This window comes from Gracilinanus agilis, chromosome 2, assembly GCF_016433145.1.
Source record: "Gracilinanus agilis isolate LMUSP501 chromosome 2, AgileGrace, whole genome shotgun sequence".
NCBI lineage: Eukaryota > Metazoa > Chordata > Mammalia > Didelphimorphia > Didelphidae > Gracilinanus > Gracilinanus agilis.
The window spans coordinates 272,083,499-272,101,263 of NC_058131.1; the positions used below are offsets into that span (position 1 = coordinate 272,083,499).

The following is a 17,765-nucleotide window of genomic DNA, read 5'->3' on the forward strand; positions in this document are numbered from 1 at the left end:
CTCTTCATCATTTCAGCCAAATCTTTTCAGAAAAACAAGTCTGTTTGTTAGACAAAATACTGATCAAACATATGCCACTCATAACTGAATCTAGATCCACTGCCTCTAATTTGCTTAAGGGAAAAAAATATTCTTTACTTACCATCCAATTTCATTTGTTCTGGGCAATAATAGTGTATCACAGCTAAAAGAGCAGCACCATCACTGCCATCTTTCATTAGATCTTCCAGCAATGGAAAGTAGGGTAACTGTCTATTTGAAAGATGCTCCCGTCGATAGCGAACCTATATTTAAGAAAAGAAAATTTGATTACATATATGAGGATTTTTTCAAAAGTGTATATACAAGTTACAATGTCCTATGCAATTTGGCATAGCAAAACACACAATTTATATTTTCTACGCTGTTTAAAAGTATTATGACAGTATCATCCAAATTCCTCAAAATTTTTTAATGGTAATCAGTTTTTATATTAGAAAATGCTAATAAAATATCAACTATTCTTTGTCTGAATAGCAACAAATAAGAGTATTAATATATAGTTTCAAAAAATTTTTAAGATAATGGAAGATTTTTAAAAATATATATCAATAGCAAGTAATTACAAAGAAGTAACAACAGGCAGTTGAATCTATGGAAGAATACTAAAGGAAGCAATTATTTTTAAGCTTTCATACAATTGCATTAAGAAACTATGGTCAATGACAATCCATCAGCAACCTAAGAAACTGCTTGAGCTCTAAGTAAGAAACTGAATATCATTGTTTATTAGGCGCATCATATAAATAAATTTGTGAAAAAATTGCAACTATGTTTATTTTTTGAATATTAAACTACAAACTAAATACTATTTTACTTAGATTTATCTAGTTTTAAAATGTTATTGCTATTCCCAAAAAATTTTCTTCAACAGTTCAAATTGCAGGCAATCTCAAGGTCCACAATAAAAATCATGAATTCCCAAGAAAAATATAGATAAACCCAAAGCAAGAATGGTTATTACTTGGTAAGAAGTAATAATTTTCACAATTAGCTCTAAATCATAAAAAATATAGAGAGAGCACAAATATTGAGAGAACTGTTTACATTCTAAGGTTTATACATTTTAAAAAACAAATCTGCATTTTGAAACAAATTATAACTTGCTTTTCCTAATCTGAAGCACTCTATAGCATAAGTAATGTGAATCATACTATACCACACAAGCATAATCCATAGGTTCTAGCATGCAGTATGATATATAGCATGCAACAGATCAGGCTTACACAAAGAGATCATGAGACACATACAATGATGATTATCCAAACTCATGCAGGAAATCAAAAAGTTTTATCCTCTAAGGAAGGATAAGATGTGGCTATTAAATAAGCTTGCTGTTCCATTTAGCTGTTTAAGGAATTTAGGTTAAATTAATAAGAATAAAAGTAATGTGTCTTTTTTAAAATCCTGTAGAATTTTTGTAACTTAATGTAAAATTTTGGCACCTGCCAAGTTTTATCAGGAAACTTTCACTTACCATCTATCAATATTTTTTTACCCAATGATATAACAATTTTAACTTTAAAAAAATTTTGAGTTCCAAATTCTCTCCTTCCCCTTTGTCCTCCCCAAACCTTGAGAAGGTAAGCAATTCATCATCAATCAATTTTTAAGAAATACCATACAAGTAACAGTCATAATGATGACTTCTCTAATGAAATGAAATCTTAGGTACAGAATTTCATGTTTTCAATATATATATATTATCGTTATTTGGAATCTTATTACTTTAACACCTACAATTCTATGTGTATTCACTGAAATTATTTATAAGTCAGTCTTTGGCTCTGAGGATTTAAGAAGATAGGAAAATTTAAATGTTCTTAAAGATATTACCCCACAAGTAAAAATATCATTGCTAATGTGAATGACATAAAACATGTAACAGATATATGAGTATTTAATTTCTATTTAGAAAATCCTAAAATAATAATTTAGCACAAACATTAAGGTAAAGCAAGTAGGAAAATCAAGCTGAATGCAGGCAGTCTTCAACTTATAAGATGTTATAAAGTTTGTTTTTAATTCAAATGTTTGGAACACAGGGGGCAACTAATTCCTTTAGCAGAATAAGCCTTCTACTCCTCCAAATTCTCATACTACTTTGTGACTTTTGTGCCACACTACTTTTTATTATAATTGTTTGCATTATAAGATTACCTTCTTAGTAGATTTTAAGGAAAGCTAGCCTTTACCTAAAAATCAAGATGAAAAGGGGGGTGGAAGGAACTGCCTACATATATCTAGCTACTAAGTTAGACAGAATATTCATAACATAGAAATTCTACTCTCACTATAAAATATAGTAGTTAGGAGATAAAAATCAAGAAAAAGAGTGATCTACAAACAATAAATATTCCTCTATCTGACAAAATTCCAGAATCAATATATTATTAAAGAGAAGGTAAGTGAAAAAAGGAAGCATGGATCACAAAGTTTTCAGCTTTATAAATAACAAAGTCAGAGTAACCAAGAAAGGGTTATTAAAAATGATAAATCGGGAAAATCATATACAGGTATAGTTTCCTTAGATTTTAACATCTGACAAAATCATGCTATTCTTGTTGATAAAATGGAAAGATTTCTGAACTAACAATAGTACAATTAAGTGGATCCAGAACCAGATAAATGAACAGATCCAAAAAGCAATAGGCATGAATGCCTTCATCTGAACTCAGAAAGAAGCTTCGGCACTGTGCTATTTTAATTTTCATCAATTAGTTGGATGGAGGCTTGGATGGCATGCTTAGCAAGTATATGTATGACACAAAGCTAATACGCTAGGTGGCATGAGTCAGGATCCAAAAAGATTTCAGCAGGATAGAACATTGGAACAAATTTAATAACACGAAATTAATATCTTATTACTTGGGTTCCAAAAATCAAATTCCCAGGTACGAAGTAGGAGAAGCATGACTAAAGTAGCATTCTGTCTGAAAAAAAGATTCAAGAGTTTTTTGAGAGTTCTAATCGCAATGAGTCAATTGTGACAAAACAGCCCCCTCCCCCAAAAAAAAACAAAACGAATGCAACCTTAGGTTAAGAAAAGCATAGAGTATAAGATGTGTAAGATGGAGTAAATTTGTAATGTTTGACTTCAACAGGCAGAACTAGGAACAATGGGCAGAGGTTTCAGAGAAGCAGATTTAGGCATGACATAAAGAAAAACTTCCTAATAAAGCCATGCCTAAACAGAAAAGAATGTCTCAAGAGGTAGTAAATGGCTTCTCTTCCATCAAAGAATGGCTTCTTATTAAAGAAATAATAAGAGATTTGTTCTAGTATGGACTGACTAAAAGACCTGACATCCCTTACATCTCTTGATATTCTATAGTAAACATCCATCTTTTAAGCCCCACTGTGCTTTAAATATAGTGTGTATTCAATAATTATTTCTTAAATAAATTTTCTTACACAAGTGTCATAAACAATCATTGGGTATTACCAGCATTTTGGCAGAGGGTGAATCTCTGGCTATCACAGTCTTACAAACAAATGATAGTGAAGCTAAAATACAATCTAGGGACATATTAGAAGGATTTCAAAGGTAAAAAAAAATTCTTAATAGTCAACTAACACCAACTACTTTAATATCTTTTAAAAGAATACCATTTTTGTAACTAGACAATCTGATATTTATATCTAGTAAGTAAACTCTACATTGGAAAACAGTATGGAAGATAGAAAAAAAAAGCTGCAAAAATTATAATATGTAGTTTGGTATCTACCTACCTCTCTTCAATTTATAATTTAGGGAAATACTCAAGTACTTTCTAAAAGTATGCATCCCTCAAATTTTAGATTGACTACTTTACTTTTATAAAAATAAATGATCTAAAAATAACTTAAGAAATATAAAACTTGGCATTCTCAAATGAAACATAACTTGTAACTATGATTTTATTCAGTATACATTCACATTACAGAAGCTAAATTTTAATTTAAAGCAGATTATGAACAAGAAAACAAGTTTATTGTGGATTTTTCTTGGTTTTTAATGAAAACAATCATTATATTTAAAAGCCATGGAGATGGTGATTGGTGTAAAAGTAATTCACTTACAGGTACTAATTTCCAATACCATTTGGAAGGAGACTGCTCAGGAAGCAAGGAAAGGAAGGTAGGAAAGGAAAGGAACATCAGCAGATCAAGTAATGATTTTTGAATGCACTTAAGCAAGGCACACTTTGTATATAGTTATTATTAACAAGACAAAATTGTTAAGTTCTTAGTTGAATGACTATTATAAATTGAAAGCAACATCATAAAATTTCACTTTAAAATCTAATAGTTAAAAAAACTTTAAGCCTTAGTGCCCCTTTGCAAATCAAATAATATGATTTATATTTGATGTTTGATAGTAATAAATTTTAAAGGGTTCATACTTAAAAACAAAAGCCAATTCTAGTTGCATCTTTTAAATCTTATTATTTTTGTTTAAATGCATAATGCATTAGATGCATAAACTGAGACCCATTTCCATTTTAAGGACATTACATTCTCTAATAATAAAAATGTAAGAAGTGCATTACAACCAATAGCTTTACACAGATAGGGGAAGGAAAAGGAGAGAACAAAGGGGAGAGTCATGTACAGTATTATCGGTTCTACAGAATTCCCTTACTCTTTGAACCTCCATCCTATGCACCCATGCCAAATTTTTGATACAGAAACATACACACTATAATAAAGAGGGACAAGTCAGAAATGTTCATTTCCTTGTAAGTCATTCTCAGAATTCTTAACTTTCACATCTTCTTTTTTCCCTCTTGCCTTTCATAGCACTCTAAATTATGGTTCTACCTTTCTGACCAAGAGTTATAACCTCAATTCATTTCTCCCACATCCAAAAATATCTGCCAACTTCTGTTGGTTCTCCTTCCAAAATATTTCTCAGCTATGCCCTCCTTTCTATTCCCACTATAATAACCACCCTAGTTGTGGCCTTTCTATCTTCTGACCTAAACTATATATGATAAAGACTATCATAATCATATATCATTCCACTCTCCATCTCTAATTGTCCTCCATACTGTTAAGCTATATACAATCTTTTTAATAATTTCGAATTTGATCGCCCTACTCCTTTGCTCTGAAACTTTTAGTGATGCCCCAGTATGTACTGTCTGAGAGCTAATCTCATCCTAACATTGATTCCTTTCATTTCTGGTTGAAGCAGCTGGTTCAAGTGGCTGATTCAACTAGCTCAGTGGATGGAGCATTGGGCTTCAAATTAGGAGGACCCAAGTTCAAATCCAAGCTCAGACACTTATTAGCTGTGTGACTCTGGGCAAGTCACTTAATCACTTCAGAAAGAAATGGCAAACCACCCTATTATCTTTGCCAAGAAAATTTCATTGACAGTATGGGCCATGAGGTCACAGTCAAATATAACTGAATGACTGAAAAACAAATTTCTGGCTTCAATTTACTTTCCTTGTTTTTTACCACTACTCTTCATTACTCCATGTTCTTGTTAAACTTCTTGGTCTCATATTCCTCTTTCCCATTTCTATGCCTTTGTTCCCATTATCCCCTGTGTGGAATGTAATTCTTCCCTCAATATATTCCTGTCCCTTCTGATCACCCATTCCCATATATCTTGAAATCTCTATTCTCCCATTCCTATTTTAAAGGCCCAATGTCCTTCCATAAGGCTTGCCTGAAATCCACCCACCCAAACCCTACACACATACACACACACTCTAAAAAAGGTATCTGCACCCTCTTAATTTATCATAACCTACTTGACCTCTCCTCTGCACTTACCCATTCTTTATCAGTTACTTGTCTAGGTTTCTCTTTTCCCTAAAAAGTTTTAAGGCACCTTGAAACAGAATTTATAATATATCTACCTTTATACCTCCAGTTTACTACACATAATGAGCACTTAATGATTCTTTATTGAATTTATTTGAATTAAATAATTTCACCAAATGAAACTTAAGGTAGACAAGTAGCTACCATCACAAAGCTGAACGATTTTCCATGTGGGGCTGCACTTAATTGTATTCAACAATGATTCCAAACCAGTTTCCAAAGAAGTAAAATAAAACCTATTATTACCTTTTGATGGGCAGGGCTCTCTAACAACTGCTGTTTTAATTTTACCTCTTTCTCTGTTATCTCCCTCATTTTCAGGTTCACCTAAAGAAAGAAGAAAAATCTAAAACACAAATACCTTCAAATTCTATTACCAATATCTTGTTCACCTATCCAGAGATATCTAGAATTTAATATTTCATTTATTCTTAATAGCTGTTAAACTCTTTTACAAATAGTCATAAATACCATAAAAGTGTGACAATTTGGGGGCAGCTGGGTAGCTCAGTGGATTGAGAGCCAGGCCTAGAGACGGGAGGTCCTAGGTTCAAATCCGGCCTCAGACACTTCCCAGCTGTGTGACCCTGGGCAAGTCACTTGACCCCCATTGCCTACCCTTACCACTCTTCTGCCTTGGAGCCAATACACAGAAGTTAAGGGTTTAAAAAAAATTTTTTTTAAAAAAAAGTGTGACAATTCTCCTTAGAAGTTGAAAAGTAAATTTTTTCTTCTTTAATATAGTGTAACAATTTGTACATATTATACAGCAAGAGGTTAGTTACTACTATTAATTCTAATATACGTGTAGTTACAGGTCAATTAATAAGAAAGATATTCTAGTTCTCTATCCAAATATTTTAAAGAATCATTATTTGTCCTGACTAACAATAGGCCCACAATTGATTCAGGATATTTTAATAAACTAGAGACACTGAAATGGCTTCAAAGTACTGACCTTGTTAATCCAGAAAACCATTGCATCCTCCAGATCATATGGTAGTTCCTTTGAGGCACTGAATGTAGAAAAGCGTTTGACACTGGCAACTACTTTTTCAATGCTGATCATTTCTATGGTGTAGGCCGTCATTAAAGCATCAATCATAGCCATATGTGAACTCTAGGGAATAGATATGTAAAGCTGGTAGTCATAATTTTGTTCAAAACTACAAATCTCTTATTGTGCTCCCAATCTAGTACTTTCTTAAATTCGATAATTGTGACAGAGAATTTAATTTGGCTGTCTCTGCTTTACAAAGCAATCCTATACACTATGCTCATATTTCTTCTATCCCATTTTTATTTGAAATTCTGTCCATAGGCTTATTACAAATAAGCAAAAGGGAGGCACATTCATTTGGGAGATATTGTGTATAGGAAACATGTGACCCTGTTCTTAAATACTTCATGCACAGCTACAAAACACCAGTGACCAAAAGCAATTATTCACAAAGTTTATAGATAAGATAGTCACCATTATAGTCAATGAAAAATAAGGGTTCCTGTGTAACATATATCCAAGTGGAGTCTAGCACTGTCACATAAATCATATGACTGTTTTTGCTGAATACAGAGGAAAAGTAGCATTGGATTAGTATAATCACCTACTTTAGAACAAAAATATTTTAAAAAGACACTCATTTGACAAACTGGTAAACAACAAAGACACAACAAAATTTCTAAGATTTTTGCCTCAAAAATGTTTTTGTGTACCTAAATTAAATTGTAATTAAATTGTAAATCTTGTTGAACTTTTTACACAGCATTCACCAAGATAAAAATGGCTTAAAACAAGTCACTGCCTTTTTTCCATTATGTCAAAATGAATACCCAAACTTTTAAGAAATTTTAAACTTATATAATGTTTACATTACATTTTACTTGAATTTTGGTAGTTGCTGATGAGCTGCTGACTTAACTAAATTACTTTTTATTCACTTAGTCAAAATATGCAGAGGCAGTTGCACAACGCAGGTATGCGATGTAAAAGTCAATCCTGTTTCAAGAGATCAAAATATTAAAGAGAAAAATTCAGTGCATTTCAGTTCAGATCACCATAGCCCAAGGGAATATTATCCCCTAAAGAACACACAATAACCTAAGTTCAAAAAATGTCTTAAATCCTGCTAGTACTCACCATTTTTATAGGAGCACAACTGAGGTCCGATTCAGTCACTGGGGTATCATCACTCTCTATTACATAAATTCCTTTCCGAGACAGGGCCTGAATAACAGATTGGTGGCCCTTTAATGCTGCTACCTGGTCACCTTTCAAAATGAGGCTACAGACCCGACAATATAACTCACTGGAGAGCAAGAGCTTGATAACAGGTGGTTTAATATGTTCCTGTTCATACTGGTCTATGTAAAATGGGTCTTTTAGGTCTTCTGGGATATTATCTGAAACAAACAAAAAAAGAATAAAAGTGACTTAGTGAATTTATAAAATAAGAAAAATCTCATTGATCTGATCATTCAAAACAAATGAGGTAAAGGTATGTATCAGTAGGTGACTAACAGCATAAAATATAATTGATTTTTTTTTTTAACCCTTAACTTCTGTGTATTGGCTCCTAGGTGGAAGAGTGGTAAGGGTGGGCAATGGGGTCAAGTGACTTGCCCAGGATCACACAGCTGGGAAGTGTCTGAGGCCAGCTTTGAACCTAGGACTTCCCGTCTCTAGGCCTGACTCTCAATCCACTGAGCTACCCAGCTGCCCCCCATAACTGAATTTTTAAATGATTTTCATATGTAAAGATTTCATTAAAATATCATATAGACTATTTTAAGAAAAATACCAATGCTAATAAATTTAATGCCAGTTTTCAACAATAAAAATAATATTTCTCTAATTAAACTGTTCAGCATCATTAATTGAAAATACAGAGAAAGGACTAGCAAGATAGTGAAGTAAATGGCTCTTCAGTATAATTTCTCCCACAAAGGTTTCTCTACCCATCCTTACATTTTTCCCTGAATATCTTCCCAAATGGCCAAAACCACCACCACCAATAGAGCTCTCCCACCTTATCTTTGGCCTTGAGCCAGGTTGGCTAATTACTTTTAGGGATGAGATGAGAGACAATTACAATCCTTCTGATAAGAGGGAGAACCATCTATCCTGCTTCTATGCCCTATATTTTCCTATTAACTACGAATGTAATCAAAAGATCTCAGGGCCTTGCAATCTGCCCTATCACTGATATTCTTAAGCCTTTCTATCTGCCCTGTAGCTAAACTTCCTATGATGTGTCATCTCTGTCAATAAGAAAATGGGTCCCTTGTGGACAGGAGCTATATCAATTTTTCTATTTGTTACCTCAACACTTAGCTCATGGCACACATCTTGGCAGGAAGTAAGAGCTTAATAATAATAACAACAACAACAACAATAGTGCCACCTATATAGCAATTAAAATTGTACCAAGACAAAGAGAGCAGTTTGGCTGCAGAGTGGTTAGAGTGGACCTGGAGTCAAGAAGACTCATCTTCCTAAGTTCAAATCTGGCCACTGAAATTTACTAGCTATGTGACCCTAGACAAGTCACTCAACCCTGTTTGCCTCAGTTCCTCATTTGTAAAATGAACCTGGAGAAGGAAATGGCAAACCATTCCAGTAGCTTTGTCAAGAAAATCCCAAATAGGGGTCATAAAGAGTCAAACACAATTGAAACAAATGAACAACAGGAGAATTAAAATTATATCCACTCAATGTAAAGCCTTCTAAAATAAAATAAAGCTGAAGTTCCACTCACTCTACTAATTTCAGCATACCCACAAGTTCTGCACTCAATGGGAACAACCCAAAAGATCTGCATTTTAGGGTGCAGTGACCTCTATTCTTGTCCATTCTTGTTAGCCATCCAGTTTAACATCCCTTAACAATGAAAGAACTCAATTCTAAAAGTCTCTCGGTAAAAAAAGAATAGATATTTTGGATGGAACCCTATAGTACAGAATGAGATGGTGATCAGCAGAACATGTGGCACATATTAAACACTTAATAAATGCTTTATTATTCATCCATCTAAGTGATTACTTCTAAAAAAATCAGAAATAAAGTAAGCATTTGACAAGCAAATACTTCAAAAAAGCCAAACACAAGAAAGATAAGTGAATATAGTTAACAAGAAAAGCCTAAGCAATTAAAATTAATAATCTCTTGCTTTTACTGCAAGATTATTATTTTTAAAAATTTAAGAGGCCAAAGGGAGAACCAAAAAAGCTCCATCTGGGGACAAAAGATTCTAAAGGACTAAAGACTAAAAGGAGAAGGACTTGTGAAGAGGTAGGAGAAGAAAAAGAGGAAAAACTGAATTATTCTTGAGAACTAAAATCCATGTTCCCTCACAAGAAAATGAAATGGAGGTAAAGGGGAGAAGAGGGAGAAGCTCCATCAGGACAAAGCTCAGTAATTCAAAAAACTTTTCAATTTCTCAAAGGCAATCTAGCCCACTTTGCTACTACTCAACTTTGGCTTAACTCATTGTTCATTTGCAATGTTGTAAGAATTAAAATTATGACTGGTGCTTAGAATTTTATAAAGTTTATTAGAATCACTTGCATAGGTAAAAGATCAGAAATAGGTAGAAATATAAGAGATTTTAGCCTAATCTAAATCCCTATGTGGGCTCCCCACAGTCACCTCCTTGCCCAGTCACCCGAGAACAGAGAGTGAACATTTCCTGGATAATCTCTTTTATTCCTTCCTTTTACACCCAGGTTAAATTCAGTCATGTCTAGATCAAGTGTGTAGACCATGCTAGATGACTTAACTAGATGGCATAAGTGACATAGCAGCACAGGGACACAGGCAGGATCTCATGCATGATCCTGGCAGAGGATTCCCTTCACACAATGTCTATCCAAATATATTAAGTAAACTATAAGTCGCCCATACATCCACATATCATAATATATGGGCAATACTCCACAAGCATTCTTCAGCTACTTGGATTTTCTTGAACCAAGTTCTTAAATGATTATGGATGTCCTCAAGTAATTTTGTAATGCTCCTGGGTTTGATACAATCATTACAATGTCTTTCACAAAGAAAGGCATCTGAAGGCTTCTTTTCTGAATTTGACATTTATATCAGATTCTCTTCACAGTGGTCAAAATCTTTGTAGAGAATATATCTATTGTTTTCTGTCTCGCTAATGGCATTAATAATTAAAAAGTTATGTGTGATTATCAAGGTTGTCTCTACTGTCATGTATTTTCAAGGAATCATAATTCTGACACATAAATGGGAGACATCTTGGGGGTTTTTTCAATCTATGAAATAAAGGATTAAATGGAGGAAACAAATCTAATGATTAGGATCTTAAATGTGAATGGATTAAATTCTCCAATAAAAGGAAAGTAAAAGGAATGAGCAAAAAAAAATGTGTTGTTTCCCAGAAACATTTATAAAATAAAAATACAAAATGAAAAGATAAGATACAACAAAATTCACCATGCTTTAGGTAATTCTAAAAAAAAGGAGGAGTTTCAATCATATTTCACACGAGGCAACAATAAAAATTCATACTGTCAGAGATAAATAAGAAAACTAAATATTAAATTTTAAGATACTATAGACCAGTAATGGCAAACCTTCTGGGGGCCCTATGCCATGCCCCACCCACCTATCCCAGACTGCATTAGCCATGCCATGCCCCCAACTGCGTGCAGTGCCCCATCCATGCCTGCATTTAGGGGCAGGGCTGGGGGTAGAACAGAGCTCCATGGGGAGGCTCCAGTGCCCTACACCCTCCCCTTGCATTTGGGGGACAGGACCAGCTGGGCTACCAGCCTGGGGCCAACCACACTCTTTGTCCCTCAGGCCCCACCTCACTGCTCAGCTTACTGCTTTGGGGTGGGAGGGCACTGATCATCCACTTCCAGGTGGGAGACAACTCATGGCTTCAGGGTGGGAGGCTACATAGTTAATTGCTGTATTTTGAGCTGGGCCAAGCTTCCAGCCAGCCAAGCCAGGGGCCTGCATGTGCCCAGAGATGGGTCTCTGTGTGCCATCTTTGGCACGTTTTCCATAGATTCGCCATCACAGCTACAGACAATGAATATTGATATTAAATATATGCATCAAATAATAAACCTCTAAATCCATAAAGGGAATGGTTGTCAAAAAGAAATCTAGAAATTAATATGTAATATATTCAAATGTAGAATATATCATATAGAAATTCATTTTATATAGAAGAAAATTGAGACTCTGGAAGATTACTAATGACTCTCTAATAGGGATTTCTAGCTACTCTATAGTACATGAATAGTTACTAGCTGACACATTCAATAAATAAAATTAAAGCCCCAATCCAAAATTTCCTTTAACTCTGATTTATAGCTACAAATATGAATTTTCCTCACTAAAGAAAAATCTTAAGATATAATGCATTCTTTATTTCCCAGGACTGAATTTTTGCTATACAACTGTAAATGGCATTATTATTTCTATTGTATATTTTGGTGTGTATGGCTTTCACTGAAATAGCATTATGACTCGTGACATTATGTTAAATGAACACATATCTTATTATAAGTGTTATAGCTTTTGGGTTATATCCCAAGGTCACATCATTTTTCTTGACATTTTATGAAGTAAATTACCTTGCAAGACAGGGGGAATATATTTGGAGAAACCCAGAGAATCAACTTTAAAAAGAGTTGAAATAATAACTTTAGCAAAGTTGCAAGATACAAAATAAACCCACGAAAAGTCATCAGTGTTTCTACATATTGCTAACAAAGTCCAGAAACAAGATACAGAAAAGGAAATTCCAATTAAAATAATTTTAGATAATAAAAAAATTCCTGAGAGTCTACTTGCCAAGACACAGGAATTAAACAAACACAAATACAAAACATTTTTCACACAAATAAAGTCAGATCTAAACAATGGGAAAAATGTTAATTGCTCCCAAGTAGGCCAAGCCAACATAATAAAAATGATAAATATGCCAAAATTAATTTACTTATTCAACCTGCCAAAAATTATTTTATAGTACTAAAAAAATTCATTTGGAAGAAAAAATGATCAAGAATATCAAGGAAATGAATGGAAAAAAAAATGTAAAGGAAGGCAGCCTAGCCTTACCAGATCTCAAACTATACTATAAAGCACTAATCATAAACCAATCTAGTATTGGCTAAGAAATAAAATGGTGGGAAATATACAGTTCTAAATTACCAAAGCAATCTAGTGTTTGATAAACCCAAAGATTCTAGCTTTTGGGACAAGAACTAACTATTTGGAAAAAACTGCTGGTCAAAATGGAAAACTAGGTATATCTAACATCTATATATCTAACATCCTATATATCAAGAGAAAATGTGTATATGATTTAGACATAAAGGGTAATACCACAATGAAATTAAGGAAGCGTGGAATAAGTTTGCCTGTCATATTTATGGCTAAGAGAAGAATTTATGACCAAATGATAGAGAACATTATGAAATAAATGTAAAATGAGTAATTTTGATTCTATTCAATTAAAAAGTTTTTGTACAAACAAAACTAAGGCAACCAAAGCTAAAAGGTAAACAACAAACTGGGAAAAAATTTTGCAACAAATCTTTCTGATATAGGTCTCATGTCTCAAATACATAGAGAATAGAATCAAACTTATAATAAATGGTCAAAAGATATGAACAGGCAGTTTTCAGATAAAGAAATAAAAGCTATCTATAATCTATGAAAAAATGTTCTCAATTGCTATTGATTAAAGAAATGCAAATTAAAACAACTCTGAGGTATCACCCTCACACTTATCAGATTGGCTAATATGACAATGAAGGAAAGTGATGAATAGTGGAGGAGATGTGGAAAAATTTTGATACTAATGCATTGTTGATAGAGTTGTGACCTGATGCAACCATTCTATAGGGCAATTTGGAACCATACCCAAAGTAAAACTGCTTACCCTTTGATCCAGTAATATCACCACTAGGTCTATACTCTAGAGATTTTTAAAAGGGGAGATAGGACTTAATTTTACAAAAATATAATTCTTTTTGTGATGGCAAAGAATTAGAAACTGAAGGGATATCCATCAATTGGGGAATGTCTGAACAAATTGTGGTATATGATGGAGATGGAATATTATTGAACTATAAGAAATGATGAGAATAATTTCAGGAAAACCTGGAAACATCTACATGAACTGATGAAAAGTGAAGTAAAACCAGTAGAATATTTTATACAATAATAGCAATACTGTATGATGATCAGTAACTGAAAGATAAAGCTATTCTCAATAATACAATGATCTGAGACAATTCTGAAGGACAAAGAATGCTATCCTATCCATCTCCAGAGAAAGAATTGATGGAGTCTGAATGCAGATCAAAGCATATTATTTTTCATTTTATTTTGTGTATATTAAAAATTGCTATTACATGTAATAGGGAAAATACCCAGATAGGTGGCAACACAAGTAAATTGGTCTCCAAAGTGCTGGAAGTATTTTAAGTTCACCCAGCACCAACAGCCTTCAGAGAGGAAAAATTTTTTCTCTTATTTATCTCCAACAAGTCTAGATTTTAATAGGGCTAAGCAGCAATTCTGACTACCTCTGCTGCCAGTACTTTCATGGGAAAAAAGCAGATGGGAAATTAATGCTGTCAAGCCATTAATAACATTACCTAAAGAGCAAAGTGGTATACAATTTACCATTCAAATATAAAGAACCAAAACAACAGTTCAAGTCCTTTAAAATCATTAATAATGATATACACAGTATTTATGGTTTATAAAAAAATTCTCCTCAAAACAATCATTTTATCATTATCCCCATTTTATAGTAAATTACATTAATGATTGAATACTTTTCCTATCATCATATATACAGTAAGTGTCCAAAGTTATATATATACAAAAATATCCGCTCTTTTTGTGGTGGCAAAGAACTGGAAACTGAGAGAATGCTCATCAGTTGGGGAATGACTAGATGATAACAGTTAATTTTAAGTTTTTGTTCTCTTGGTTCTGCTCACTTCACTTTGACACAGTTCCTGACAGGTTTTTCTGAAAACCCTTCATCATTTATTAGTACTCATTTTGCACTTCTCTTATTAGTGATTTGTGGCATTTTTTAAATGGCCACTGATCATTCACATTTCTTCTTTGGAAGACTGCTAATATTCCATATTTCGTTGTGAGACTTTTAACACATCTACTTGTTGTAAATACTTTTCTTCTAATTGATAGTTATTCTTTTTATTCTAGCATCAGTATACATGATGATTCAACTTGTTAGTGTTCACCCATAAACTTAACATCTGCTGGAAACTTTCTTCAGTTTCTCCCAACAACATAAGAGGAACACTTTGGCTATCTATCTGTCGTCTCTATCCATCATCATAAGACCAAATCATCATCTCTTCCCATCATGATTAGTTGATGACATCTTTAATTCCTAGTCTTCTTTGAAGTTCTTTATAGGTTGTAAATTATGGCCTGCTCACATATCGATCATATACCACTTTATTGCCCTAAGAGTTTTTTAATATCTTTAATTCTTTTGTTGTATACCTCACTACCATAATGTAACACCACAAAAAAATGTTGGTATTAAAAGGGCCTCTACTTTGATGGAAAGTTTGGAATCATTAAAGCAGCTATGTGATTTCTTAAAAGCAATAAAGTCTGTTCTCTTCCTTCTATTCCAATTCTGAGCCCAATCCACTGTAACCTCTGAACTATCAGGCTGAGATTTTTATACTGATAAAAGAGCATAATTTGAGGAGAAACACAGAAAAAAAACAATTGCTTGAACACATGGGCTGATGGGGATATTATTGGGGATGTAGACAATAAGGGATAACTCTAGTCCAACTATCAATAATATGGAATTAGGTCTTGATCAATGATACATGTAAAACTCAGTGGAATTGTGCATCGGCTAAGGAAGGTTATGGGGGTTTTAGGGGAGAGGGAAAAAACATGAAATATGTAACTATGGGAAAATATTCAAAATTAAAATTAAAAAAATTAAAAAGCATAATTTGGATCATTGCAAAACCTTTGCACTTTTATACAAGTAGAATGCTCTATTTTATATTTTTTTTGTAATAACATTAATTCCCTGAAAAGGTTTTAATTTTCTCCTTTACCAGTTATAAAAAGGCACTTTTTTCCATTCTCCTCTGTTTTTGTAGTTTTATCTTTTCTATTTAAATGACATTAATTTGAAACTGATCACATGAAAAATATATTGCTCTAAACCTATTTTCAGCCAAATTACTTTCCAATTTTCTTAGCAATTCTTGCTGAGGAGGAATCTATCTTATAGTGTTTCTGTTCTTGAATTTGTTGAATACATTGTCTTATAGGTCTAGCTTATCTGTTACTTTCTACTGATCCATTTTTTAACCAGACCCAAATAGTTTTATTATTAATACCTTATCATATTTTAAAACTGTTAAGTGTCAGGCCCTTTTAAATTTTTTTTAATATTTTCTCTGGAAATCTTGACCTATTTCTACTAATGAATTTTGTTATTATTTTGGTAGTTTGGTATTGCACTAAATATGTACATCAATTTAGGTTATTACCTTTATTTTGCTGACATTGCCCAATCTTGAGTGTTAACTATCTCTCCCTAGGTTTTTGTTTCTTTCTATAAAGGCTGTATATATTTTCACTTATATAAGTACTCCTTTAAGGGTAAGAATTGTCTTTCTTTTTTATCATAATTATATCTCCAAAGCTTAGCAGTGTTTGGCACTTGGTAAGCACTTACTAAACACTTGTTGAAAGACTTTAACCTGGGACCTCTTATACTTGTCATTCATGTGCAACTTCTAATGCTAAAAAGCCCAGATTAGCCATCATCCAAGGAGCTGGATTCTAGGAGTGCTTTCACCAAACAGATGCATAACCTTAACCAGCTTAGGTGACAGTTTATAAAATAAACATGATGATACCTAAAAATTCAGGAGGTGACAGTTACACTCTCTACTGATGTACATATACAAAACATCAGTGAGTAAAGGGCTGAAAATTCACTCAAATGTTAAATATTAAAGTAAATACTGGGAAGAGGTTAATCCACTCAACTATAACTCCACTCTGACACTGAACTGTCCAGATTGATGAGTTAGTAAAAACTCACCTAATGCACTATTCTATCCAGTTCCAAGGCAATGCTTCACAACTACGATGCCTAGACACCTTGCCCTTAGGCTACTCACTATAATAACTGGAATGAAGGCTCTCAGATTTTGAGGGGTAAAAATCAAGAACCTAGATCAATTTCTCCTACTCGTTTCGAGTCCTTTATTTGGGAGTTTGCCTTTGCAAATGAGTAGCTACGTGGTAATCTAACTTCCAAGCTAGGGATGGGAAAACAAAGTTGGTGCACTCAAATAAAGAAGAGATTTAGTAAAGAATACTTCTTTACAGGCTGTTTTAAGGGGGATACTGCAAGTCTACAATTCTACATCCAGATAATAAATAGGCAGCATTTATATTATAATTATTCAGTCTGTCAAGACTCTCTGTGACCCTACATGAGATTTTCTAAGCAAAGATAAGAGTGGTTTGCTATTTCCTTCTCCAGTTCATTTTACAAATTGGGTTAAGTGACTTGCCCAGAGTTACACAGCTGGTAAGCATCTCAAGCCAGATTTGAACTTAAGAAAATGAATCTTCCTGACTATCCTGGCACTCTATTCACGTGCCACTTTAGTTGTCTGGCTAAAAGATGCTAGTTACTAAAACCCATGCCTCAAACACACAGAGCATATGCTCTACCACTAAGCTACACTTAACAAATATTAACCCCATTATCCTAAAAACCTTATTACCTCCATTTATACAGATGAGGAAATTGAAGCAGAGGTTAAGTGGCTTGCCTAGGGTTATGCAACTAGGGTCTGACACCATATTTGAACTCATGACT

At 33.4% G+C, this 17,765-nt stretch overlaps 1 protein-coding gene across 1 annotated transcript in view; it reads right to left on the bottom strand.

Annotated features, from left to right (window-relative positions):
- Positions 1 to 17,765, bottom strand: part of CAMSAP1 (calmodulin regulated spectrin associated protein 1) — a 74,308-nt gene that overhangs the window by 32,669 nt on the left and 23,874 nt on the right. Inside the window, exons 2-6 of the mRNA XM_044661257.1 lie at positions 7,997 to 8,259; positions 6,818 to 6,979; positions 6,106 to 6,186; positions 4,102 to 4,134; positions 143 to 284 (exon numbers count right to left, since the gene is read on the bottom strand). Of these exons, the coding sequence (XP_044517192.1) occupies positions 143 to 284; positions 4,102 to 4,134; positions 6,106 to 6,186; positions 6,818 to 6,979; positions 7,997 to 8,259 (681 nt within the window). The remainder of the gene's footprint in view (positions 1 to 142; positions 285 to 4,101; positions 4,135 to 6,105; positions 6,187 to 6,817; positions 6,980 to 7,996; positions 8,260 to 17,765) is intronic.